Source organism: Manis pentadactyla, chromosome 13, assembly GCF_030020395.1.
Source record: "Manis pentadactyla isolate mManPen7 chromosome 13, mManPen7.hap1, whole genome shotgun sequence".
In the NCBI taxonomy this organism is placed as follows: Eukaryota; Metazoa; Chordata; class Mammalia; order Pholidota; family Manidae; genus Manis; species Manis pentadactyla.
In genome coordinates, this window is record NC_080031.1 from 5,643,647 (window position 1) to 5,665,073 (window position 21,427).

The 21,427-nt window shown below is 60.3% G+C and overlaps 1 protein-coding gene across 13 annotated transcripts in view; it reads right to left on the reverse strand.

Annotated features, from left to right (window-relative positions):
* The window catches only part of BCL9L (BCL9 like), a 27,555-nt gene extending 10,462 nt beyond the window's left edge, over positions 1-17,093 (reverse strand). Inside the window, exons 1-6 of one of the 13 annotated variants that reach the window (XM_036919968.2) lie at positions 16,386-17,093; positions 15,039-15,216; positions 10,242-10,297; positions 6,191-6,357; positions 1,756-1,857; positions 129-514 (exon numbers count right to left, since the gene is read on the reverse strand). In XM_036919968.2, the coding sequence (XP_036775863.2) occupies positions 129-514; positions 1,756-1,857; positions 6,191-6,228 (526 nt within the window). In that variant the 5' untranslated portion in view covers positions 6,229-6,357; positions 10,242-10,297; positions 15,039-15,216; positions 16,386-17,093. Of the gene's footprint in view, positions 1-128; positions 515-863; positions 955-1,755; positions 1,858-6,190; positions 6,358-10,241; positions 10,298-12,509; positions 12,530-15,038; positions 15,217-16,385 lie in introns of those variants that run through there. The other 12 variants (XM_036919970.2, XM_036919972.2, XM_036919971.2 and 9 more) reach the window with 12 other exon arrangements.
* Between the last annotated feature and the right edge of the window lie 4,334 nt (positions 17,094-21,427).

Genomic DNA, 21,427 nt, shown 5'->3' on the forward strand with positions numbered 1-21,427 from the left:
TAAGAGAAACGTGTGCCTGCATTAATGCTGGAGAGGAGCAGGGGGTGACGACTAGGGAAGGGACACAGCAAGTATGGGCCTCGGCCCACAGGAGCTGCTGCGGTCTCGGGGGTCAGAAAGCGGGGTACCTTTGGCCTCAGAATCCAGGGACGGGGTCCCCGCCTCTCGCTGCTCTCCGGAGTCCACAGACACGCTCCGCTCCCTCTTCACTTTGCCCTTGAGCGAGCTGAAAGGGGGCACTGCTGCCTGAGGGGTCTTCAGACTTGAGTTGCTAGGCGAGATCTGGTTGGCCTTGGCCCCATGGTTCCCCGCCCCCACGCCCTTCGAGCCCAGGTTGCAGGTGGGTCCTTGGTTCACATTCTGGTGCTGGGACTGGGCCCCGCCATTCCCTGTCTTGCCATGATTGGTCAACTTATTTTCTGGGTGCATTGGCTTGGCTGGGGCTGGGGGGCAGTGGCCGCGAGGGGACAGCGGCGGGCTCCCTGGAGCTTCTCTCCTCCTGGGGTGGGGTAACCTGGGAGAAGGTGGGAGAGACATGAACAGTTAATCTTGCCGGGGGCTTGGCAGCTCTGGATTTTAACTGCCCATCCTGCCTCACCTAATGGTAGGGGGAGGCGGGGACTGAGTGGCATCTTAAGACCACCAGCTGTTTCCTCCTTCCTTCCCTCCCTCCGTGGTTCCTCAGACAAGGGCTGATGCCCTTCTCAACTCTGGAGAGCGAAGACGGGGTAAGCCCCTCCACCTCCCAGCCCCTCCAGTTCAAAGGGAAACCGGGGCCTCGTGCTGGCAAAATCCACCCATCCACCCTCAGCCCCAGTATCCATCAGACCGCAGGCCTCCACGGCAACCCCCTCCACTAGCACCTGACCAACACTTAAGCATCCTGTCTTCTCGGGTTTGCTGTCTTCAGACTCCTTCCAAGGTCTTAAACCTCAACTTCCACATGTCCCAGCACTAGCAGGGAAGGGGCACAGGACCTGAGGTCACTGCCCATGCCCCAGCCCCATTCCCGGGGGTGGGGGGGGTGAGACCGGGAAAAAGCACACCACAGAGTGGTACCCACTGGTCCAGACAGCTGCCAAGGGCAGCAGGGAAGAGCCTGAAGAGGGTCCACTGGCAGGCCTGGCGGGCAGGCGGGAGCAGAGGAAGGGGGCGGGGTGTGGCGTGCAGAGCCGACTGGAGTGCAGCTCAAAGCCAAGGATTCCTGCAGCCGAGGCTGCGGGCCCTTTAAGCTCCAGCCCGCTCCCCCCACCGCCTCCCCCTCCCCGGAGACCTATTAATAGCCGCTGGAAAGATCACATCACGGGAGAGGATATTTATCCCCCCTCATTCCACACCAGCTCAGATTTATTTCAGCTCTGCCGTCCTGCTGCTGCCGCCTGGTCCTGTCTGCCAGCTTCTCCTGGGGAAGGCGAGGGAGGCAGGAGCGCCCCGCCCTCCAGCTCCCACCCTCCTCTAGGCTGAGGCCAGAGGGCGCCACTGGACCCGACAGCGGGGTGGGTGGGGGTCTGCTCAAACCGTCTTTTGGAGGCGAGGGCTGGTTGCCGGCCATTCCCCCTCCATCCCCTGAGCACTAAGGGACGCTGCCCCATGGCAGGCCTTCCCATTCAGACCCCCTTTAGCCCACCGGTGGCCTGGAAGCCAGGTGCCAGGGGCTCGTTCTCCAGGGCAGCACAGCCCAGCCCATCGCCACCAGGCCCTTCCCTTTCCCGCACTCCACGCACACACATCCCGCCCTCCACAACACCCACACACCTTGTCTTGTTAGCCAGGATCCTCATGGCTCCCACACACAGTGGGGCTACGGCCCCTGTGCGTGCCCGGGGCCCAGCCAGGTACTCGGTACTGGAGCACGGACTGCAGCAACAAGCCCCAAAGAGAAAACTTGTGACATGGGGAGGGGTGTGAGGAGGGGAGGGGAGACGGGAAGACCCAGCAGCCCTGGGACTAGGGAACTGGGGAGGGCAGGGTGGGAAGGGAAAGGAAGGGCTACTAGGTGGGGTTTCAATCTTAGAGGCCGGTCCTATCCCCATCCCTCCCGCCCTTACCCTCAGGGAGCTTGCAGTCTCTAGCAAGCCCCTCCCCCGCCCCCGGGCTACAGAGGCACAATCCACTAACAGGAGGGGTTGCAAAGATGCCCTCATGGGGCGGCCGAGAGGTCTGTTCTGGCCCCCTGGGGGATTCCCGCTCCCTGGCACGCCCCTCACCCAGGGTGGGGAACCCCTGGTGCCCCGCCCCCAGGGCGGCCCGGCGCGGAGGGGCCGGTGGGGGGGGGGCAATGCCCCGCCCACAGCTCGAGGCCTAGCCCGTGCCCATCCCAGCAGGCCCGGGCGGGCAGCGAGAGGCCTGGCGGGGCCCCGGGGCTGCAGCTGGGCTCTTCTGGAGACCAGTAACGCTGGCTCAGATTCCTCCCCGACCGCAAGAATGCAGGAGCCTCCCCTCCCCCCGCGCCTGCACCCCACCCCGCCCCCCTCGGCAGAGCCCGAGCGGAGAGGCAGAGCGAGCCAGCGAGCCAGCGAGCGAGGCGGGGGCGGGAGCGGGGGCCGACGGTGCTGCGGCGTGCCTCTCCAGGCCCCGCACGCGCCGCGCCGCCGGACGCTCGGCCAAGTGCACGAGGGGCTGGGCGCGCGCCGCGCGGGGCCGAGGTTGGGCTGGCGCCGGGCGCCGCCGGGCAGGAGCTGGAAGACCCATAAGCACCCGAGCTCTGCTTCACACACACTCACAGCTCACACGTGGACGGGGAGACAAAGACACGCACGGAGCCCAGGAAACTAAGGCGCGCTCACGCCGGCCCCGCGGAGCTGTGCTGGAGGCCGAGGGAGGCGCTGGCCCAGGCGGGAGCCACAGAAACCGGCACCGCGGCTGCCGGAGGGCAGAGGGGGGCGCGCCAGCTCATTGAACAGATGAAAAGACTGAGGCCCGGCCACAGGGGAGCCGTAGAAAGTTCAGCCTGGTAGTCAACAAAGAAACACACACACACAAGGCCATAGATACACCAACAAGCGGACTTACACAAACACAGAAGCCTCGGCCAACCGCCCCCTGCCCTGCCCCACCTCCCCGCACCCGGGGCCGGCCTGGGGGAGGGGAGGATTCCTGGGCCAGGGCGCTTTGTCCTGATGACAGCCCAGCCAGACGCTGGGGCACACTCCCGGGGCCCCCCCGCAGGGCTGCTGGAGGCTGTGCTGGGACTGGGAGCGGAGGCAGCCCCGACCCTGTGGGAGGCGAACCCTAATTTCACTCCGGGCACATTGGCCTTCTCTGCTCCAGCTCCGTCTCTGGGGAGGGAGGCTCTTAAGGGGAAGGTTCCAAAGTCCAGGGCCAGACTGGGAAGCGGTCGGCTGCCAGCCTGCATCTCCTTCATCACAACCCGTTACAGACCGGGCAGCACCTGGGCTTGGGGACAGGCCCGCGGCTGACACGGGTCAGGCTCTCACCTTCACCACCGCGCTGGTCCTTAAACTACATACCACCTACAGGAACGGTATTATTATTCCCATTGCATAATAAGTAAACTGAGGTCTGGGAAAAGGAAGTGACATGCCCTGGGTCGCGTGAGCAGAGGGCAGAACCGAGGCCTCACCCCCACGGTGTTTCCCTGTGCTGCAGTGGCCCCCCACCCCCGAAGTTCTCAGCAGGTGGGTGGGCCTCCCACATGCCCATTGGGTCCAGCCCCCAAGGGGTGGGGGTGGCGGAGCAGGGCAGAGGCCACCCACTCCCTACAGCTTCAAACACGGGGACCTGTAATAATTTGGAAAGGGGCTGTTAGAAAATGAGTCCTCTTCGGTGTTCCCAGTCAGGCCGAGGCTCCTCCCCGCGAGGACTCCACCCCCTCACTCTCCCCCAGCCGGAGGGCGAGCTGAGTCAAGCACAGATGAGTCAGGACTTTCCCATCTCACACCTCCCCCCTTTACCCCACAGGAGTCTGCCCAGCTTCCAGAAACCCCTCCTATTACACTTCCAGTCCCCGTAGAGACCTGGAAGCCTGGGGGTGGGAGGCAGGAGGCTAATTCCTGCTGGGTGCAGTTTTTGAACAATGAGTGAAGGGGCTTCTGGCCCCAGGCCAGGAGCTCTGAGATGGGTGACAGGAAAGGGATGGGGATCTGAGAACACGCTGCTGTCGCTCCCTCTTTACGGGGTAGGGTAGGGAGTGCAGACGTGCTCACAAACAGCGTGCAGGTCACCTGAGGGGAAGGTCAGGGGCATATCCGTGAGAAAAGAGCCCAGGTGGCTCCTGAGACAAATAGCCTGAGATCTTTAGGGGGCTGGGGGAGCCAGTGGGCCTGAACCTGGCTTGGCTTAGGAAAGGAGACCAGGAAGGCTTTGATGGATGCCCAGGACTCCCAGGTGTGACATACTTGGCTCAACACAGAACTGCCACAGGTACAAGGGACATTCACACACCAGTGGCAACCTGCCTGTTTCCAGCTGCCCCCACACTGGGATCCTCTGCTTGGCTCACCAGCTGGCCCATCAGTCTCATTGCCTAGTTCAAACAACCCAAAAGAGGTGGCGAGAAAACAGCTTGGAGGGTTAATGCTTCCATGTGCAGTGGGCAGACATCTCTAGAGAGGAAGTGGGCTGCTAGGACCCTCTGGGATGGCTGAAAGGACAGGGCCCTGGAAGCAATGAAGAGGATGGCTGACCTCTGGCTCAGGGAGATATAGCCTCCAAGACAACAAGGTCCTGAGGCTCCTTTTTCCTGGGTGTCAGGGCTCCTTCGTCCCTAGGAGCTCTCCCCTACCCCCCAGGTCACTTCCTCTTCCTGAGGTGGTGACTCAGCCAGTGGGGAGGTCCAGGATTCATAGCGCAGCAGGAAATCTGCTGAAGAATCCAGGTATTGCTCTGGGACCCTCTGGGTACAGACTTCCAGGCTGGGGGGATGGGGGCGCTTGCCCTGGTTCCTAGCAGCTCTTCCCACTCCGCCCCCAGCCCCCTGCCAAAGAGACCATGCAAATCAGCCATTTTTATCTGGCTGACAAAACACCCCACCCCACCTGCAGCCCCAGGGAATAAGGTCAGGCAGCCCCAACCCCACAGGGACAAGGAAACTCCTGGTCTTGGACCTTTCTAGTCTGGGACTTTGAACAGGAAGGATCCTTCTTGCGGGGGAATTCTGCCCAACCTGGTGCCCACTCTCCCTTCTGGAGGCTGTAAGACAAGTGGCATTTCCTGGACAATCTTGAGGTCACCTCACTTGGCTTCCTCAGCCAATGCCAGTGTGGCCAGGACTAGGAAAGCAGTCATGCCCTAGCAGTGGGGTGCCCCTAAAGGTTGCTGCCCAATCCCTGGCTACTCCCTCCCACAGGGGGAGGGGGTGGGGGGCACAAGGAAACAAGACAGGGCAGGAAGCCCAGGCAGGCGGCGGGCACTCTGGGCCAGGCACAAACAGCCAACACAGGAAACCACAGCCCACCCCCGCCCACCCCACCCGCCCAAAGCTCAGGGAGAGAGGAGTGCCAACAGCCTGGCACCCCAGCAGGGGCAAGGGCCAGGCCTTAACCCAGGGCAAGGGAGGAGCAAGAAGCTGCCCCATCCTTGTGGCCCAGACCCCACCTGGGGAGGGGGAGGAAACCAGGCTGGCAGAGATGTTGCTGCCTCTTTAAATCCACCGAAATCCTGAGCTAGGCCCAACCCAGCTCTGGTTTCACAGGAAGGAAAGGAGCTCAGGAGCCAGTAGGCCAGGCGGTGGTGGCTGGAATTAGCCCCACCGGCCCAAATATATCTGGTCACTGCCTGCCACCCCACTGGCACTTCCTGCCCCCTGGCACCTGCACTGTGGTGGGGGTGGGAAAGGGTCTAGGTGCTACTCCCTACCCAGTGGGAGACCCGGTCTCCGGAGGTGCCCTGTTGCTGCATACACGTGGTTAGAAGGTGACTTTCCAAGCCTGGATTCCCAGAAAGGAGGAATGGGCTGGGGAGCTCCCTGTGGGCCCTCACCTGGCCTCTGCCATCCAAGGGGTTAATTTGGCCCCCATTTGGTAGGGAGTAGGGGGGTGGCCTAGGAACCTCCTCCAAACTGCCTGGCGGCAGGGAACAATGGGGCCTTTGTGGGAGGAGTGGAGTACAGCCGACTGCTGGCATAGCCAGGCAGCACACCACGGGGCGGGGCCTCACCCAGGGCTGCCCACCGCCCTGCTCTCTCCCCCAGGTACTGCCAGCAGCAGAGACATCCTCCCAGCCCCCTCACCTCGCCTGCCTGGCCCAAACCCCGGGCACCAGCAGCATCTGGAGGGCCCTCGAGCTCTGCCCACGTTGACATCCAGCCTGCCATGACCCTACAGGAAGCAGGGGCCTGTGGGCCAGGACGGGGTGGGGGTGGGGGCTGCCGAGACAGGATGTATGCCTGTGATCCTCCTGCAGGGAAGACAGGAAGGCCAAATGGGGTTTCTGGTGTCAGTCCTGGCACCCTCAGGCAAGAAGGGCTTAGGGGATTGTGAGAGTGGCAATGGGCAGGATCCCCTGACCCCAGGCCTCCTTTTCCACACTCGGTCCACAGACCTGCTCCTTGCGGAGGTCCGGTGCACCCGCCCCCACCCGTCCCCCTCCAGTTTCTCCCTCGGGGGCTGGGACACTGGCAAGCAGTGACACTGGGCTGTGCTGTCAGACAGATGGGGTGCCAATCACATCTCTCCCCTTTTAGCTATTGGACCTTAACCCTCTGAGCCTGTTGCCTTATCTGCAAAGAGAGGATAAACTTAAGGGGTGATGTACTACCAGTGAAACTATTTAACAGAATACCTATGACATCCTCAGCCCTCAACAAACCATCTCTGGCCATGACAGCCCCTTCTTTACTCCCTCATGCCATCCAAACACATGGGCATTTGGTAAAGTTGGCATTGTCCAAATATTTGCCCTTGGGGCATCCAAGGGAACAGGGCCTGTGGGCATGATATCATTTGTACCAAGTACAGATGTGGCTCTTCCTGTGCCCTCCTTGCAGAGGCCAGGCATCCCTGGGCGGACAGACCCACCCTCGGACCCAGAGGGTGAACCTGGGAGCAGGTGCCTGTCCTCTTAGCCTCAGGTCTGTGTCTCAGAACCCCAGAAGGGAGGTGAGAGGGGATTTCCCTTTGCAGTGGCCGGCATCCTCCCAGCTCTCGCCCTTCGCCCTTCGCCCTGCCTGACCCCTTCGCAACTTCCCTGCGGATTTGGGCCGGAGGAAGCTGGCGCCTGCTTTCTTGCCGCGGACCTCTTTAAAGAGTAGACGATCTGACTGACAGGGAAAGAAGGGCGACTGAGACACGCAGTTCTTCAAAGTAGGGGTCCAGGGAGAAGACCTGTTCTCCTGCAGCCAGAAAGGGCAGTCCCTCTCAGGGTGGCTCCATGAGCCCCAGAAGGGTTAACAGGGCCCTAAAAATAACCTGCTCCCAGCAGGACCCGCTGACTGGAACCCTCCAGCCATCTGTTCCCATTTTCTCCTGTTCACACTGGAACATCTGAAACCAGCCCCAGAGCCCCAGCCTGATCCCAAAAATAGCCCCAGCCTGCCCAAGGCACAGGCCCCGGGGGCCGGGCACAGGCAGTGTGACCAGCCCCACCGCGAGGCATGGCCCAGGCCTCCGCCGAGCCCTCACCCCCAGGCCTGTGGAGGGGAGGTGTCCCGTCTTGTCCCACGTGGTGAGTAGAGCGAGGGGCTCCAGCTCATCCCTCTTGGTACCAAGGCCAGAGAAGCTACCTGCTAGCCAAGCCGGCTGGGCCCAGACCCAGGAGTGCTGGCACCCCAGGTACTTTTGTTACATCTTATTCCCCTTTCTCCCAAAATTTGTACACTCACTCCCCAGGAGATCCAATCCACCTGTCTGCACAGCTGCCCTCATTGTGGGCTGCCATCCCTGCTGCCCACGTCTGGGCCCATCACCCAGAAGTTCCCTGGCCTCAGCCCCTCCACCATCCCACCGCCATCCCAGGGCCTTCAGGATCCCTGCCCACCCAGGCGCTCTCGGCATTCCCCTGGGCCCCTGGGCACACAGGGCTGAACAGAACTTTTTCCTGCACTGCCCACACCCACCCATGCAGCCCAGGAAAGGATTCTGGGGTATCCTCGGCATGCCATGGATGCTGATAGGACCCACCCCTCCTCTGAACTTCAGGATGCCTCCTTCCTGCCCATCTATGTGCAGCAGGCGCCAGGCATGCCCATCTGGGGTTCTATACATATCATAGGCCTGGGTACTGTACTGCCACACTCAAGGCAAATGCCCAGTCAGGGTACATGGAATCCAGGGGGCCCTGGGCTTGAGGCAGGCCTAGTAGCTACCATCCATGGCACAGCCCCCCACTGTCACTTCTCTCCCCTAGGAAGCTCCCTGACCCCTTAGGCCAGGAAGGAGAGTTGGTGGCTATGTAAGCCATTCAAGGACAGAATGCCTTGTTGAGCCTGGTGAAGGAACAGCAGCAGGAGATGGGGCGGCTGGGAGGGTGCTGAAGCTGATGGAGCTAAGAGCCTGGGGAGGGAGGGCTCGGCCCTGGGATGTGCTGGGAGATGGAGAGGGGGACATGTCCTAAGTCCCCTAGGCCCCTTTCCAGGCCCACGGCTATTTGGCAAACTTGCAATCAAGATGTCAGCCAGCACCAATAGTGGGGAAACTGAGGCAACTAGAGGGTGGGAACAAAGGGTATTAGAATCTAAAAGCCTGAAGTGGTGAAAAGATTGTCTCTGCCCCTCCCCACCTGCTCCTACCACCCCCATCTGTCCCGCCCCACTACAGCCCTTGGGAGGGTCAAGGGCCCCTGTGAAGGGCTAGGCTAGCGTCAGCGAGGAAGCTCTCTAACAGGCTTGAGCATGCTGCGACCTCGGGCTCGCCAGAAGGCTTCCCATGCAGTCTAACTTAATCCTCAGAACACCTCTACTAGAAAGTACTTTTATTATCCCCACTCTACAGCTGAGAAAACCGAGGCACATGGAAGTTAAGTAACTTGCCTAAGGCACACGGCCCAGAACCAGAAGAGTCAGGATTTGAAAGCAATCAGCAGCTGGGTTCTCAGCCACCTCACAATATACCCAGATGTGCCCTGGTGCCAGCCCTCTGTGCTTGGACCAGAGTGGGAGCCTCATGCTCAATTCCACACACACTCCCTCCTGACGTGCACCAGGCCCTAGCTAGAGGCCGCTGTTCCAGCACAGCGAAGAGATCAAAGAGAGGGCCCCACTCCCCACCCCCCAACAGGTGCCTGGCCTGGCAGGTGCTCTGAGAGCAAAGTTCTTGGGCTGCCCCCAGCCCTGGCCACCCCCAGTCTGTTACATCCTCATCTATCCTGGCCCCTAAGAGTCAGGGGAGGGGGCAAGGCTAGGTGCCAAAACAGCACAGGGCCCAGTTGAAAGTGACCCAAAGACTGGAGGGGAGTCTGCAACCCATCTCACTCCCCAAATGGGGTCAGAGGTCAAGTGGGACTCACTAGTGAGGGGTGGTGTCCCCACCTGCTCAGCCACACCTGTCACTGCTCCCCACTTTATTCACTGCATTGGAAACAGGACCACTTCCTAGGGTCTCTGCAGGGTAGTGGCCTCCCGTAGAGAGGGTGGACAGATGGGAAGAGCCCCCCCTCTGAGGACAGTCTAGGAGACTTGCCTCCTCCGGGTCCACAGCTTTCTCCAGATTTCCCTGGTCAGACCAGGAGCCTACAGGCATGTTTGTTATGAATTCAGGGAGTTGTTGCTAAGTAAGGACAGGGGAGGGACACGGGGGAGGGGATGGCAGTAGGGAGAGAGCCTGAGAGAGAGAGAGAGAGAGAGAGAGAGAGAGAGAGAGAGAGTGTGTGTGTGTGTGTGTGTGTGTGTGTGTGTCCGTCCGGGGTGTCCGGGTCAGGGCAGGAGCCACAGTACAGTGGCTGGTAGCCACCCTGACTTTGACTTGGCCAGCTGAGGCCAAAGCCAGCAGAGGCAGCGAGCCGGGAGCTGGTACTTGGGATGACCAGGAAATCGTACCTTGCCCTCCTGGGGCCAGAGGGCAGGAGATCCCCGCCCCCCACCGGGGGGAAGGGATCCAGCTAAGAGGGCTGGGACTTTCACTGAAGTGGCGCTTTAACTCTTCCTGCCCCAGTCCCGTTCCAACCCCCCCACCTCCCTGCCAGGTTCCAGGTTGTAAGACTGTTACCCTCCTCCTCTGGGAGGGGGGAAATGAAAGGAGAAGTGGGGGCAGAAAGCCAAGAGGAGGGCGCCCAAGACAAAAAGCCAAGCGGGAGGCTATGGCACACAGAGATCAGCCGGGACGCGCAGAAGCACAGAGACCTCTCACCTCAGGAATGGCGTGTCGGGCTCAGGCTCAAGGGTGTGGTCTGGGATGGGGGTTCCCTGTGGAGAGAGGGTCAGAGCTAGAGGCCCCAGGCCAGCAGTCGGGGCCCCTGCTCCTCCCATGACCCCAGCCCCGCCCCCACATGCACACCGCATAAACATGCACACATAGACACGCAGCCTGCAGCTCCAGGAAGTCTCTGAGCTACTGGGACACCACCCCCCCAACTCCAGGACTTCTGTGGATTGGCGGGGAGCCAGGCCTGACCCAGCTGCTGCACCGCACTCCCCCTCCCTATCCTGGACACGGGAGAGAAGGCACTGGAAGATGCCTTGGAGTTCCTTCAAAGCTGGGCCCCACAGGGAGAGAGGGTGACCCCACGACCCGGCCTGAGGACCTGGGGGGAGGGATGGAACGGGGGGGGGGGCCTGAGGACCCTAGCTCCCAGTGCCAGCCACCCCAGGGATATCTTATGTCAGGTAAAAGAATGGTGTGGGTCCCGTGTCCCTGTGTGGTCTCCTTGGCTATATCCCTTGTCCCCTGCAGACTTGAAATCCTGGAGACCTGGCCTGCTTGGATGGGCCTGGGGTGAGAGAATCAGCTTTGCGGTTCGGTAGGAGGGGCTCTGTGAAGCTCCCACAGGCAGGCGGGTGGCTGGGCTCAGTTTGTACTGGGGGTCAAAGGGGAGTTCTCTTCCGAAGAATTCTGGGAGAGACGCCAACTAGAGCAAGCTGCTAGCCACCCCTCCCTCTCTCTCACTGCACTTGGGGAGGGGGCGGGGGTGTCCCCGCCAACCAGACTTAACCCTCTCCGGCCTGTGTGGCACCCAGGTCCGGGATGCAGGAGCTGGGGAGGGCACCTCGTGTTGGACTCAGTTTCTAGTTCTAGGGGACAACTTCAGGACCTCTGCCAGAATGAGGCTGGCTCCACAGAGCCCCATCTACGACTGCCCTGCCCTGCTGCCACCTGGGGGACGTTTCCGGCCTCATCTCCTGGAGGTGTCTGCAGTGACGTGTGTGTGCGTGTCTCAGAGACAGAGATTGAGAAACAAACTGAAAATTCCTTGCCCAGGCCCTGCCCCAGCCGGGTCACTAAGCGCTGTAGGGACCTGCCTCCACCCCTCCCTTCCTCCCACTGCGTCCTGGGGCCAGAGGCCATGGGCAGGGAGTAAAAAGGGACAGCTTATCCTTTCGCCTACCTCGTGCTGCTGTCGCCACAGGCCCCTGACTCCTACCCACGGCCCCTAACACTCCAGCCCTCTTCTTCCGCACTCATTTGCCACAAGCGCTTCTCTAGAGGAAAGCCCTCAGCCGCAGCCTGCGAGCCCAGGATGAGCAACTGAGACAGTCAGTCAGGTATCAGGGCTTCCAGTGCCTGACAGAACTTGATCACCACCCTTGTTTCAGAAAAAAAAAGAAAAAGCCCCCGACAACCTTCCCTCCTGCGGAAAACTAACTGCAGGTGACAGGAATGAGCTCAGACATCAAGAAAGACTTGCCAGGATCAAGGCTACAATGGCAGCTGGCCCCACCCGAAACGCCTCATATTTCTGGGGTGGCACATCACCCCTTAGGATTCCAGGCCCCTCTGTCTTCTGCTCAGGCTGGAAAAATGAGTGTCGTCTTGTTTTGCTGTCTCCCCCTGGCTAGAGAAGGCAACTTTTCTGAGCCTTAAATTAGCAAGCTCCCAGGTCTGACATTGTTCCTTGTCCCCAATGAAGCAAGTGACCTCAGGGACGGAGGGTTACCTCCTTTTCCCCAGCCCTTTCCTTTAGAGCATTGGGCCTCCCTGTGGCAGCCACCACTGAACTAAGAGGACAAGAAGGGGTAGACAGGTGGTGCTGGGATCCCTCCAGCTGCTGGGGAACTGAAGGGACAGGGGAGAGAGCCAGCCCTGGGGACAGTCTATGCCCAAATCTCCCCACTCCACCGCTTTCTCTCCAAGGACTCCAGAACTACCAGAAGCCTTGGCCCCGTTACAGGAAACCTCCCTATCAAAGGACAGAGGACTTCATGCCCTAGGGAGCTGCAGGGAGACCAGGGGACGACACCCTTCAGACAAGTTCCAAGGGAGTAGGAGAGAGGCAGGAACAGAAGCAGACAGCAGGCATGTGCACATATATGCACATATGCCCCTCAAAGAACCTGGGCACACGTGCAACTGAGATAAACAGACACAATTCCCAAAGACACACATCCAAGATCCCTCCTACAAATACCCCCAACTCCCCAAAAACGGCTCCTTGAGCCCCACAGAAGCTCCCATACTCACAGAAGACTCATGAAACACCAGTGACATGGGCCAGTTGCACAGAACTGCTAACAACAGAAGATACACACACCCTGGGACACACACACACACATCAGTAGTACGCACGTGGCCATGTGCTAGCACACAAACTCACACACACCCCCAGCAATGCACAGCGTGAAGTCAGATTAGAGGACTAAGTTCTGGGCCAGTGGGGAAGGGGGGGAGCCAGGGGGTGGAGAGGTACACAGGGATTTCAAAACAATCCTGGTTTCGAAATGCTGGAAATGCTGGATTCAGGGCCGTTCCTGGTTGAGGCTGGGGAAGGGGTGGAGAGTGAGGGGGAGGGGAGGGCAGGCCAGAGCAGGGCCAGCAGCCCCCTGGAAGAGGAGGCTGGACTGAGAGAGTCCCAGCCCCTGGGGAAGGGGACCCGAGGAGACACCAGCGTCAGCAGGGGCAGGAAGGCCCAGGCTGGAAAGGAGGCTAGCTGGAGAAGTAGGAAGGCAGCGGGGGCCGCCCTTCCCATCAGGACTGACAGGAAGGGGCAGCCTTCTTGGACCCCTTTACCCCATTCGCGGCTCATGGTGATCGCCTTCTCCCCGACAGAGGGGCACCCTGGCTCCGCCTCCCCACTGGCTAGCAGGGCCCCGGGATGGGCTTAAAGCCCAGGGGCTGGGGGGAGGGGGGAGACAGCAAGGGCCTGCAGGGCTCAGGGATCTTCCTTCCACGGGGCCCAAGACTGCCTACACTCAGGGAGTGGGGCAGAGAGAGGGGCATCTCTCTGGGAACCCTGGGCTTCCCTCCTCCCCACAGGAGCGAGGGCTTCTGGGGAGACCGAGGCAGCGCGACACACCCCTACACCCAGGAAGTCCCCCCTGTCCCCCCAGGGCAGCTGAATGCCCTTACTGCCCCTCCCTCAACCTCCAGGGAAAGTGGACAGCTCTCTCCCAGGGAGGGGAGGTCAGGCTGGGCTGGGGGTGGGGCTCTGGAGGCCTGGCCCTGGCACCAGGGAGAGGAAATTCCAGGCTGCCTTCAGGGCCACCCGTCCTAGGGACATGCAGCACACAAGGAGTTCTAGCGGTGGCCTCCGTCACCCAGCCCCTCGGCTACTGGCCTCTGGCTGCTTGGCCCTCCAGCAGGCTCCCACGCAGGCTCAGTAGTTAGAAGACAAGACTTAGGGAAACTGAGCACACACAGGGTGCCCCCCCAGCCTGGCCCCTGGCCAGTCAGAACCCCTTTCCCCAGACCCCTGGGCACAGCCCCCACAGGGGGCCTCTGGGGGGCAGCTGCCAGGGCTGGCAGGCAGGGGCACAGATGCCAAGCTAGAGCAGCCAGGCGCTCAACAGGTTGAGCCAGTCCCTGGAACAGCCAGCCCCACCCCAGGGAGAGCGGGCCTGGCAGAGGATCCCTGCCCGCGGCACCCAGCCTGTACCCACTTGGCTCCCACAGAAGCCCACTTTCCCACGGTGCCACCCCTTCTGCCCCCTCCCCCCAGTCAGGACCAGGTCAGTGCCCAGGGCTCCTGGCACAGGAAGGGATGCCATTTCCCTGTCACCCCTCGGTGCCCAGGCTCTTAGGGTGCCTCGTTACCAGCAACCAAGGAGCTTCAGGAAGAGTAAACATGACATCAGGGCAACAAGAACCCCAAAGGGCCTGCACCTCTTTGTAGGCCTCTGGTCCTGGGAAGACTGGACATTCAGACACCCTGGCTCCCCACAACTGCCCCCACTTGCGGGGGCACTGGGACAGAACTTCAGCCTGTGGCACCAGAGGCAGTGTGATGGTGCCCCCAGCTCCTGTCTTAGCGTCCCTGGAGGAGGAGCTGCAGAGCTGGGTGACTGCTGGCTCCCTCCACTCCTGCCAGAGCTGCTGCCTGTAACCCTGGTCCTTTCCTTCCATACCATTCTTAGGCCCCAAGGAGCTCCATCCCAGCCACCCCCACTTTGCAGACATCTTTTAATCTAAAGCAGGTGCCGGGCATTCCAGCTCTTGCTGAATCAACACTGCCACCCACTAGGCCTCTGCCCAGAAGGCTACTGCTCTGCCTGCTCACGGACACTGAGTCTCCAGCCTAGGGCTCCTGTTTAACTCAGGTACCCGAAGTTAGGAGGCAGGAACTACCCACACAGAGTCATGGCTGCCCACTACGGATTCCACAAGCAAGCTCTCTAGGTCCCACTTTACCACTGCGTACTCTTCCCAGATTTCTGTAGACACCAATCCTTCTCCAAGACTCTGTAATCTCTTCCCACCTTAACTCTCACCCCAGTAATTAGAAACTCATTTTGAGTCCCCATATGGACCTCCAGGACCCATCTCCAGCCATGGGGCCCCTGCCACCCCAAGCACAAGAGTTACTTTGGATCCAAGATTTTAGGTATTCTACCCCTCATGGGTACCCTTTCTAACATCAATGCCACCCCACCCCAAGTCAGGAGCAACACAGGTAAGCAGTAAACTCCAGGCCAGATTCTCTAAAGCCAAGGAGCCTGGTGGAGGCAGTGCCTTTCTTCCTGGCACCAGACTCCCTCTGCCCCTTACCTTCCTCACCTCTTTTCAGCCTTGACCTGAGGCTTCTATCAGCAGGCACCTCAGAGCTGACACCAGAAGGACAGGGCCTGAACATGCTCTTCCCCTGGGGTCATGAGATCGTGGTCCTGACCCAAGCAGCCAAACCTGCAGAGGAGCCAGGCAGCCCCAGCCCAGAAGTGGCTACTCCCTGGTGAGGCTGAGGAGGGGGAGTAAAAGAGGAGTGGAAGCCCTCCCGCCCTGCAGGTCTCACTCAGAGAGCTGCCCGGGGGCATCAGCAGGGTTACAGCAGATACAGCGGGGAAGACAGCTTTCCTAGGTAAAACAGGAAACCGAGGCCAAAGATCAAGGGGGCCTCCAAGCCCCTTTCCCAGGGCTCAGCCACATGCCCAGCTCACCTCTCCCAGCGCCACACTTTTCCTCCTGCAGCAGAGGCCCCCCGAGACACAGAAACACACCCCAAGCAGCAGACAGACCGAGGGAGGAGGGAGGGGGGTGTCAGAGAAACCCGGAAGGAAGGAAGCTGGACAGACAGAAGCTGATCCTGGCTTCACTGCTCCAGAGAGACACCCTCCAGCCTCCCAGACTGTCAGGGACACTCTCCTACTCAGCTCCCTGAGAGGGAAAAGGGAGAAGTACCCCTTATCCTCTCCTGAAACCAAACCCCAGCAGCCCTGGGACAGGACACACGCCAGCCAAGCAAGAAGCCCTAAGCTTCGCTCCTCTTCCCCATAGTCCTTCCCCAAGGGCTCCTCCAGACCAAGGCAGAGGGTGCCTCCCCTTAGCAGTGCAGGGACACCTCCAAGGAACTGTGTGACTACCCCATCCCGCCCCAGCCAAACCCAAACCACTAAGAATCCTTGGCAGGGGAGATTCCTCCAGTCACGGCCCCTTATTCTCCTAGGCAGTGCTTGGGGACAGAGGGTGACCCCCAGTAATCTCCAGTCCCAGTCAATGTACTTCCTTCTGGAGGCTCCCTACAGCCCAAGAACAAATGCGGGGGTGCTGGGACCCAAGGGGCTGGTTAGCCTGGGAGGGGGACTACATCTCCCAGAAGCCCCCAGGGCAGGGTTGCCGCTCCAGCTGGCCCAAGGCCGGCCTTGTTCTCGGCGCTGGGGTGGCAGGGTCCCCTGGCTGCCCCTCAGCCCTCCCCCCTGTGCTCCGGGGCTGCCAACCTGACTGGGAGCCCAAGAGTAGCCTCCGCTAACCCTGGGGGTGTCCCCCACCCCTTAAACAGTCAGGGGGTGCGTGCCAGAGGGCAACGACAATCAGACTGTGCTTCCCCTCCCCAATTCAAACTGGATCTCCCTCCTCCCGCCTCTGCTGGCTCGGCACGACTTTCGCCCTCAGCCCCAGCCCACCCCTCACCTCGCGCGGGTCGTGGGTCCTCACGCCAGGCCGGAGCTGGACGCCATGACCAGGTCAGGGTCGGTACGTGGATTGGGGTCCTCCTGCTCGCCAGTTGGAGGTACGGAGGGGGACGGGCAGGCGGTGATCTTTTGATCCTGGACGCCTCGATCTCAATACCCGCCCGGCCCGGTAGAGGGTATCCGGGGGTCGCTGGGCGCCTGGGTTCCTGCCTCCCAACCGCGGAGCATGGTCGTGGGCGCCGGGCAGCGGCGGGAGAGCGCGCACACCCGCCGGCCGGGGCTCGGGGCTGGGGTCTCGGCCCCGAACCTCACGGCTCCGGCGCCTGCTCCTCCTCCCTTCCTTCCTTCCTTCCTTCCTTCGCCTCCTCCTTTCACTTTCCCCGAGGCCCGCGGGGACGGCGGGCGCAGGGCGGGGAGGGGGCTGTCTGGGCGCTTATTGTTGGTAGGGCGCCGAGGGTCCGGGTCGCAGCCCCCGAGCGGCGCGGTGCCTGGGGACCCAGGCGTGCGGGCGTCCGGCCGGCTGGCTCCGGGCGGCGGCAGTGGTGCAGCGGCCCCGGATCCGGGGCATGTCCGGCCACTGGCTCCGCCGCGCGCTGCCGCCTCCCCGGGTTCCCCTGCGCTGCCGGAGCCTCGCTCGCCCCTCCACTCGGCTCCTCTCCCCAGCCTGAATAAGCATCGGGGCTCTCTGGCTGCCTCCTTCTGCCTTCATACCAGAGCCCGGAGAGGCCCCTGTCAAAATAAGAGCTCCCCTATCTCGCTCGCCTCCTCGCCCAACCCGGCTCCCCCAGCCTCCCAGTGGTCTGACTCGGTAAGGCGCCCGGCCGGCTAGCAGGAGGCAAGTTGGCCTGGGAATGGGGAGGGGGTTCCATCCTTCTCTCCTCCCCATTCCTGGGGACTGCGGAGACGCACCAACATCCCAGGCTAGGGAGAGGTTTGGCAAACCTACCCTCCTGTCTACACTGATTGGAAGGAGTGGGAGTTGCCTGGACTCCCCCCAGCCCCCAACACACACACACACACACACACACACACACACACACACACACACACACACACTACTGGGTCCCCCCTCTTCATTGCACCCACCCACATTCATTATGCACTGAGCATCTTTTTATTCATCTCTCTTTCCTAGTAGACCATGAGGTCCTTGAGGACATAGACTAAATTTTTTCATCTCAATCCTCAGCAGCGCAAAGTGGATGCTAAGAAAATGTAGAAGTGAAACTTTTGTCTTCTCAAAAGAACTCTCTTCTAAACTCAAAGTGCTACACACACACACACAAGACCCTCTAGGAGGGTAGATGCAATGAAAAAGAAACTGTAAAGCACATTTAAAAAGCATTTAACTGTGTTATTTCAATGTTTACTGCAAACCTGTGAGAAAGATGTTACGACCCCATTACACTGGTGAGGAAACTGAGGCTAGCATTAGTGAAGGACTTATTCAGAGTTGCACAGATAGAAAGTGGTAAGCCCAGGACCAGAATTTGGGTCTTCTTATCCCAGGGCACTTTCTCTGCATCCCAGAGAATTAATCCCAACAAGTAACAAGCACTGACTGCCTCAGAAAGAAAGGGCACTAGCAAGCCTGTTTGTTCTTGCCAACTGGCTCCTCTGCTCTATCCCCTGCTCCTCTTTACAGATGGTTCCCAGGTAGCTCTGGCCCTCACTGGCCACTCTCTCTTCTGACCACATATCACATTCATGCCATACAAACTTAGAACCTATTTATATGGTTATCTTGTTTCTCCTGTATATATGTCTGGTTGCCTCAGATTCTTGAGGGCCCAGACCACGCTTCTCACGGCTCTCTATTCCTCACAGTGCCCAAGTGCTGGGTTCAGAGTACAGCTTCAGTATATACTCACTTGATGGGTATGATGTCAGCAGCTGGGCACTGGGCAAGGTCTGGGAGGCACAGGTAGAGAAGAGGGAATAACCCTGAAAGAAGATAACATAATAACCCATGTGGGTGCCTACCATCACAGTTTACAAAGCATTTTTATACACGTTATCTCTTGATCGTGCTTTGATCTAATCAACAAAACTTCTCCAAATGCCTACTAACTGCTGTGCCAAGCACCAAGCAGGATTAGGGATTGAATCATCACAACCCTATGAGGTCAGTGTTATTCCCATTTAAAAGAAAAAAAAAACTGAAGCCCAAGAGGCTGAGCTCTGGTGTGAAAGATCCCAGAACCTAAGATAGCACCTGACCCATGGAAACAGGATTAATTTCCTCTCCCCTCTCCAGGCTCCTGCACATGTAACAGGAGCCAAAAGGCCAGAGAGCTATTTCTCAAAGAGGATGCTTATTAGAAGGAAGGGTACACCCCATTTACATGGATCTGTCTCCCATTACGTAGGTGAGGAGCCACCTGGGCTTGTTATGATCTGCTTGGCACAATACGCAACTCACAGTAGGTCCCAAAAACAACCTTTGTAGGGATGAGTGGTGGCTGTGTTGCAAGGGGTCTGTTACATGTGGTTCACAGTAAGTTCAAGAGTATTCGGCACGTCCTGTGAAGCAGCCATGTAGAGAGCTCCCCTGGGTGGGGCTCTGACTCATTCCCCCAGCGTAGGTTCCAGGTTGGGACGCGGAGCTGAGCTCCGGGCAGCCACGAGTTCTGGGTGGAACCCTGGAGTGAGCGAGAAGAGGAGAGAGGCCGGTGGCCCTTTGCTAGAATCGAGCGGCTCCCTCTACTGGCAAATTCGGGGAATCACCGTGTGTTTCCGTGTTATCTGTGTGTCACTGTGTCACGAGGAGTGGCACAGGTGTGTCAGCCAATGTCGGTGTCACTGCCGGCTTGAGTATAGGTGTGTGAGGGTGCCTGTTCGTGCGGATCGGTTTCTGGAGTCACAGGGTGTACACAACACACACACACACACACACACACACACCATTTTGTAATACATATGTTGGGCTGCGAGGTGAGGCGCTAAGGGCTGCTGATTATGAGATTACTTTCTGGAGTAACTAGTATGAAAGGATCCTCCAGCTGGTACTCCTTACCGACCCCGTGCAGATGGGAGGGATGCAGGAGCAGAGAAAAGTTCCTGGGAAAAGACTGTTTCCCCCTAAGGCAACTTAAGGACCCAAGAAAGAGTTAACTTTAAGCCCCACGGTGACTTCGATCATTGGCTCAGGGCACTGTCAGTCAGCGTTCTGGGGGCGGGGTTTGCGGGGCCGCCTTCGGACTGCCCAGAGCCCCTCACTTGCCCCTCGACCCCCACATCCTTTTACTTCTAGACTGCGCTCACACCCCCGACTTGGTGGAGACACCTTCCTGAGGCTGGAGGAGGAGCGGATCCGGGCATTCTGGCTTCCCCACTCACTCCAGCTGCCTGGCTTCCTGATAGATGGTGATTATTATATAATAGACCTGCTGGACAGAACCGTGCCAGCGCTCCGAACACTTTACCCCCCTCCTCGAAGTCTGCCCCAGGGCCTGGCACCAGCCCCACAGAGCCTGCTGCCCAGCTCTGCCGGCTCCCCCAGCCTGTCTCCATCCCGGGGCGGGAGGCCCTGGACCACCTTCACTGGTGGGCCTGGGGCCACGTCCTGGGACGGGGCGTGCGCCCGGCTGGGAGTCGGCCGGCTACCAGCAGGTCTCAGGGTCGGCCTGCGGAGGGAGTATGGCTATACCAGCGCCTCTCCACGACTGTGGGACCCACCTGGCCCCTCCAACCTAATCTTGGAATTTGGGAACCAAGAGAGGTGGGGATAGGGGCGCAGGGGCCAGGGTAGGAAAGGGACAGAAGTTTGGAAACGATGCCGGGGGGAGGAAAAGGGAGACTGGGAGAGGGGTCGGTAAGGGCATTGGGGGAGGACTCTTATCCTGACAGGGCTCCCGCCTTCCCCGACTGGAGGGTTTGGAAAAACTGAGCAGGCAGCCAAGGCTTGGCTGGAAATCCAGCAGCCCACCCTCCTGGGGACAAAAAGCTGGAGGGCGGGGGCAGGGCGGGGGAAGAGAGCACGACCCCGGGGAGGGCAGGGCCTCTTTTGGGGCTGGGAGCCCAGGGGCCAGGTCCCCAGGGAGGGGGTTCCTGGCGCTGTCTCCCTGCAGTCAGCTTCCCCCTTCTCCGTCTCTGCCCCCTCCGCGCCCCCTCCTCCCGCTGCCCGGCTCCAGTCTTGCAGATTGCGGGCAGACTTAACTCCTTGCGTGCCAGCCTGATGGACTCCGAGGTGGTGACGCTGCGAGGGAGGGACTCCAGACCCCACTCCAACCACAGTTTAACACCTTGTGGCCCGAAGGCAGTCTCGGAATTTGGGCTGGTCGGAACCCTGGAAGGCTGCCTGGTCCTCGAGGTGCGCCACACAAAACCCGGCACCTGACAGCTGCCTCCTGTCGTCCACTCGTGCCAAATCTTAACTGTCCACCCTCCCCCGCCGGTCCTCTTCGTCTCTCCCTCCACTCTTTGGCCGCCCGGCCAACTGGTCGTTGCAAAGGCCCCTGACAGACAGAAGGCGCGGGGACCCCGGAAGTCTGGGTTCTGTAGCTACCGCAGCATTAGTCTCTGTTTCCCGCCTGTGAGGCCCAGCGCAGGTGACCACAGCCCTGGCTTCTCTTGCCCCCAGGGGGCTCCTTCACCCATCTGCGGAGGCAGCCACCCACCTGAGGCAGGGAATGCTAGCGTCCCCCAGCTCCAGCGAGGACACGCCTGAGTAACAGGAAACCCTGATTTCGCCTCCACCTTAGCCCCTCTTCTAGGCAAGACCCTCTCCACCATCAGATTTGCCCCTCAATTCTACTATGACTGACTCTGCCTGAGGGAAGTACCTGGGACTAAGCACGAAGGGGTTAACGGAGCTACCGGGCTCTGAGTGGGAGCCAGGTGAGGCACCGCCCATCTTGGCCCTCAGGTGTTAGTAGGTGGGGATGTGGCGGAATCGCGACCTCTGGGCTGCTTTTTTTTGCCCCCTGGTGGCTAGATTTGGCTTAGCAGTCGCTGGCAAAAGCTATGCTCGGGCAGCGGTGGCAGCCAGCTCGAGTCCTCCTGCAGGAATAGCACCTTGGGAGGGGAAGGGAATCCTCT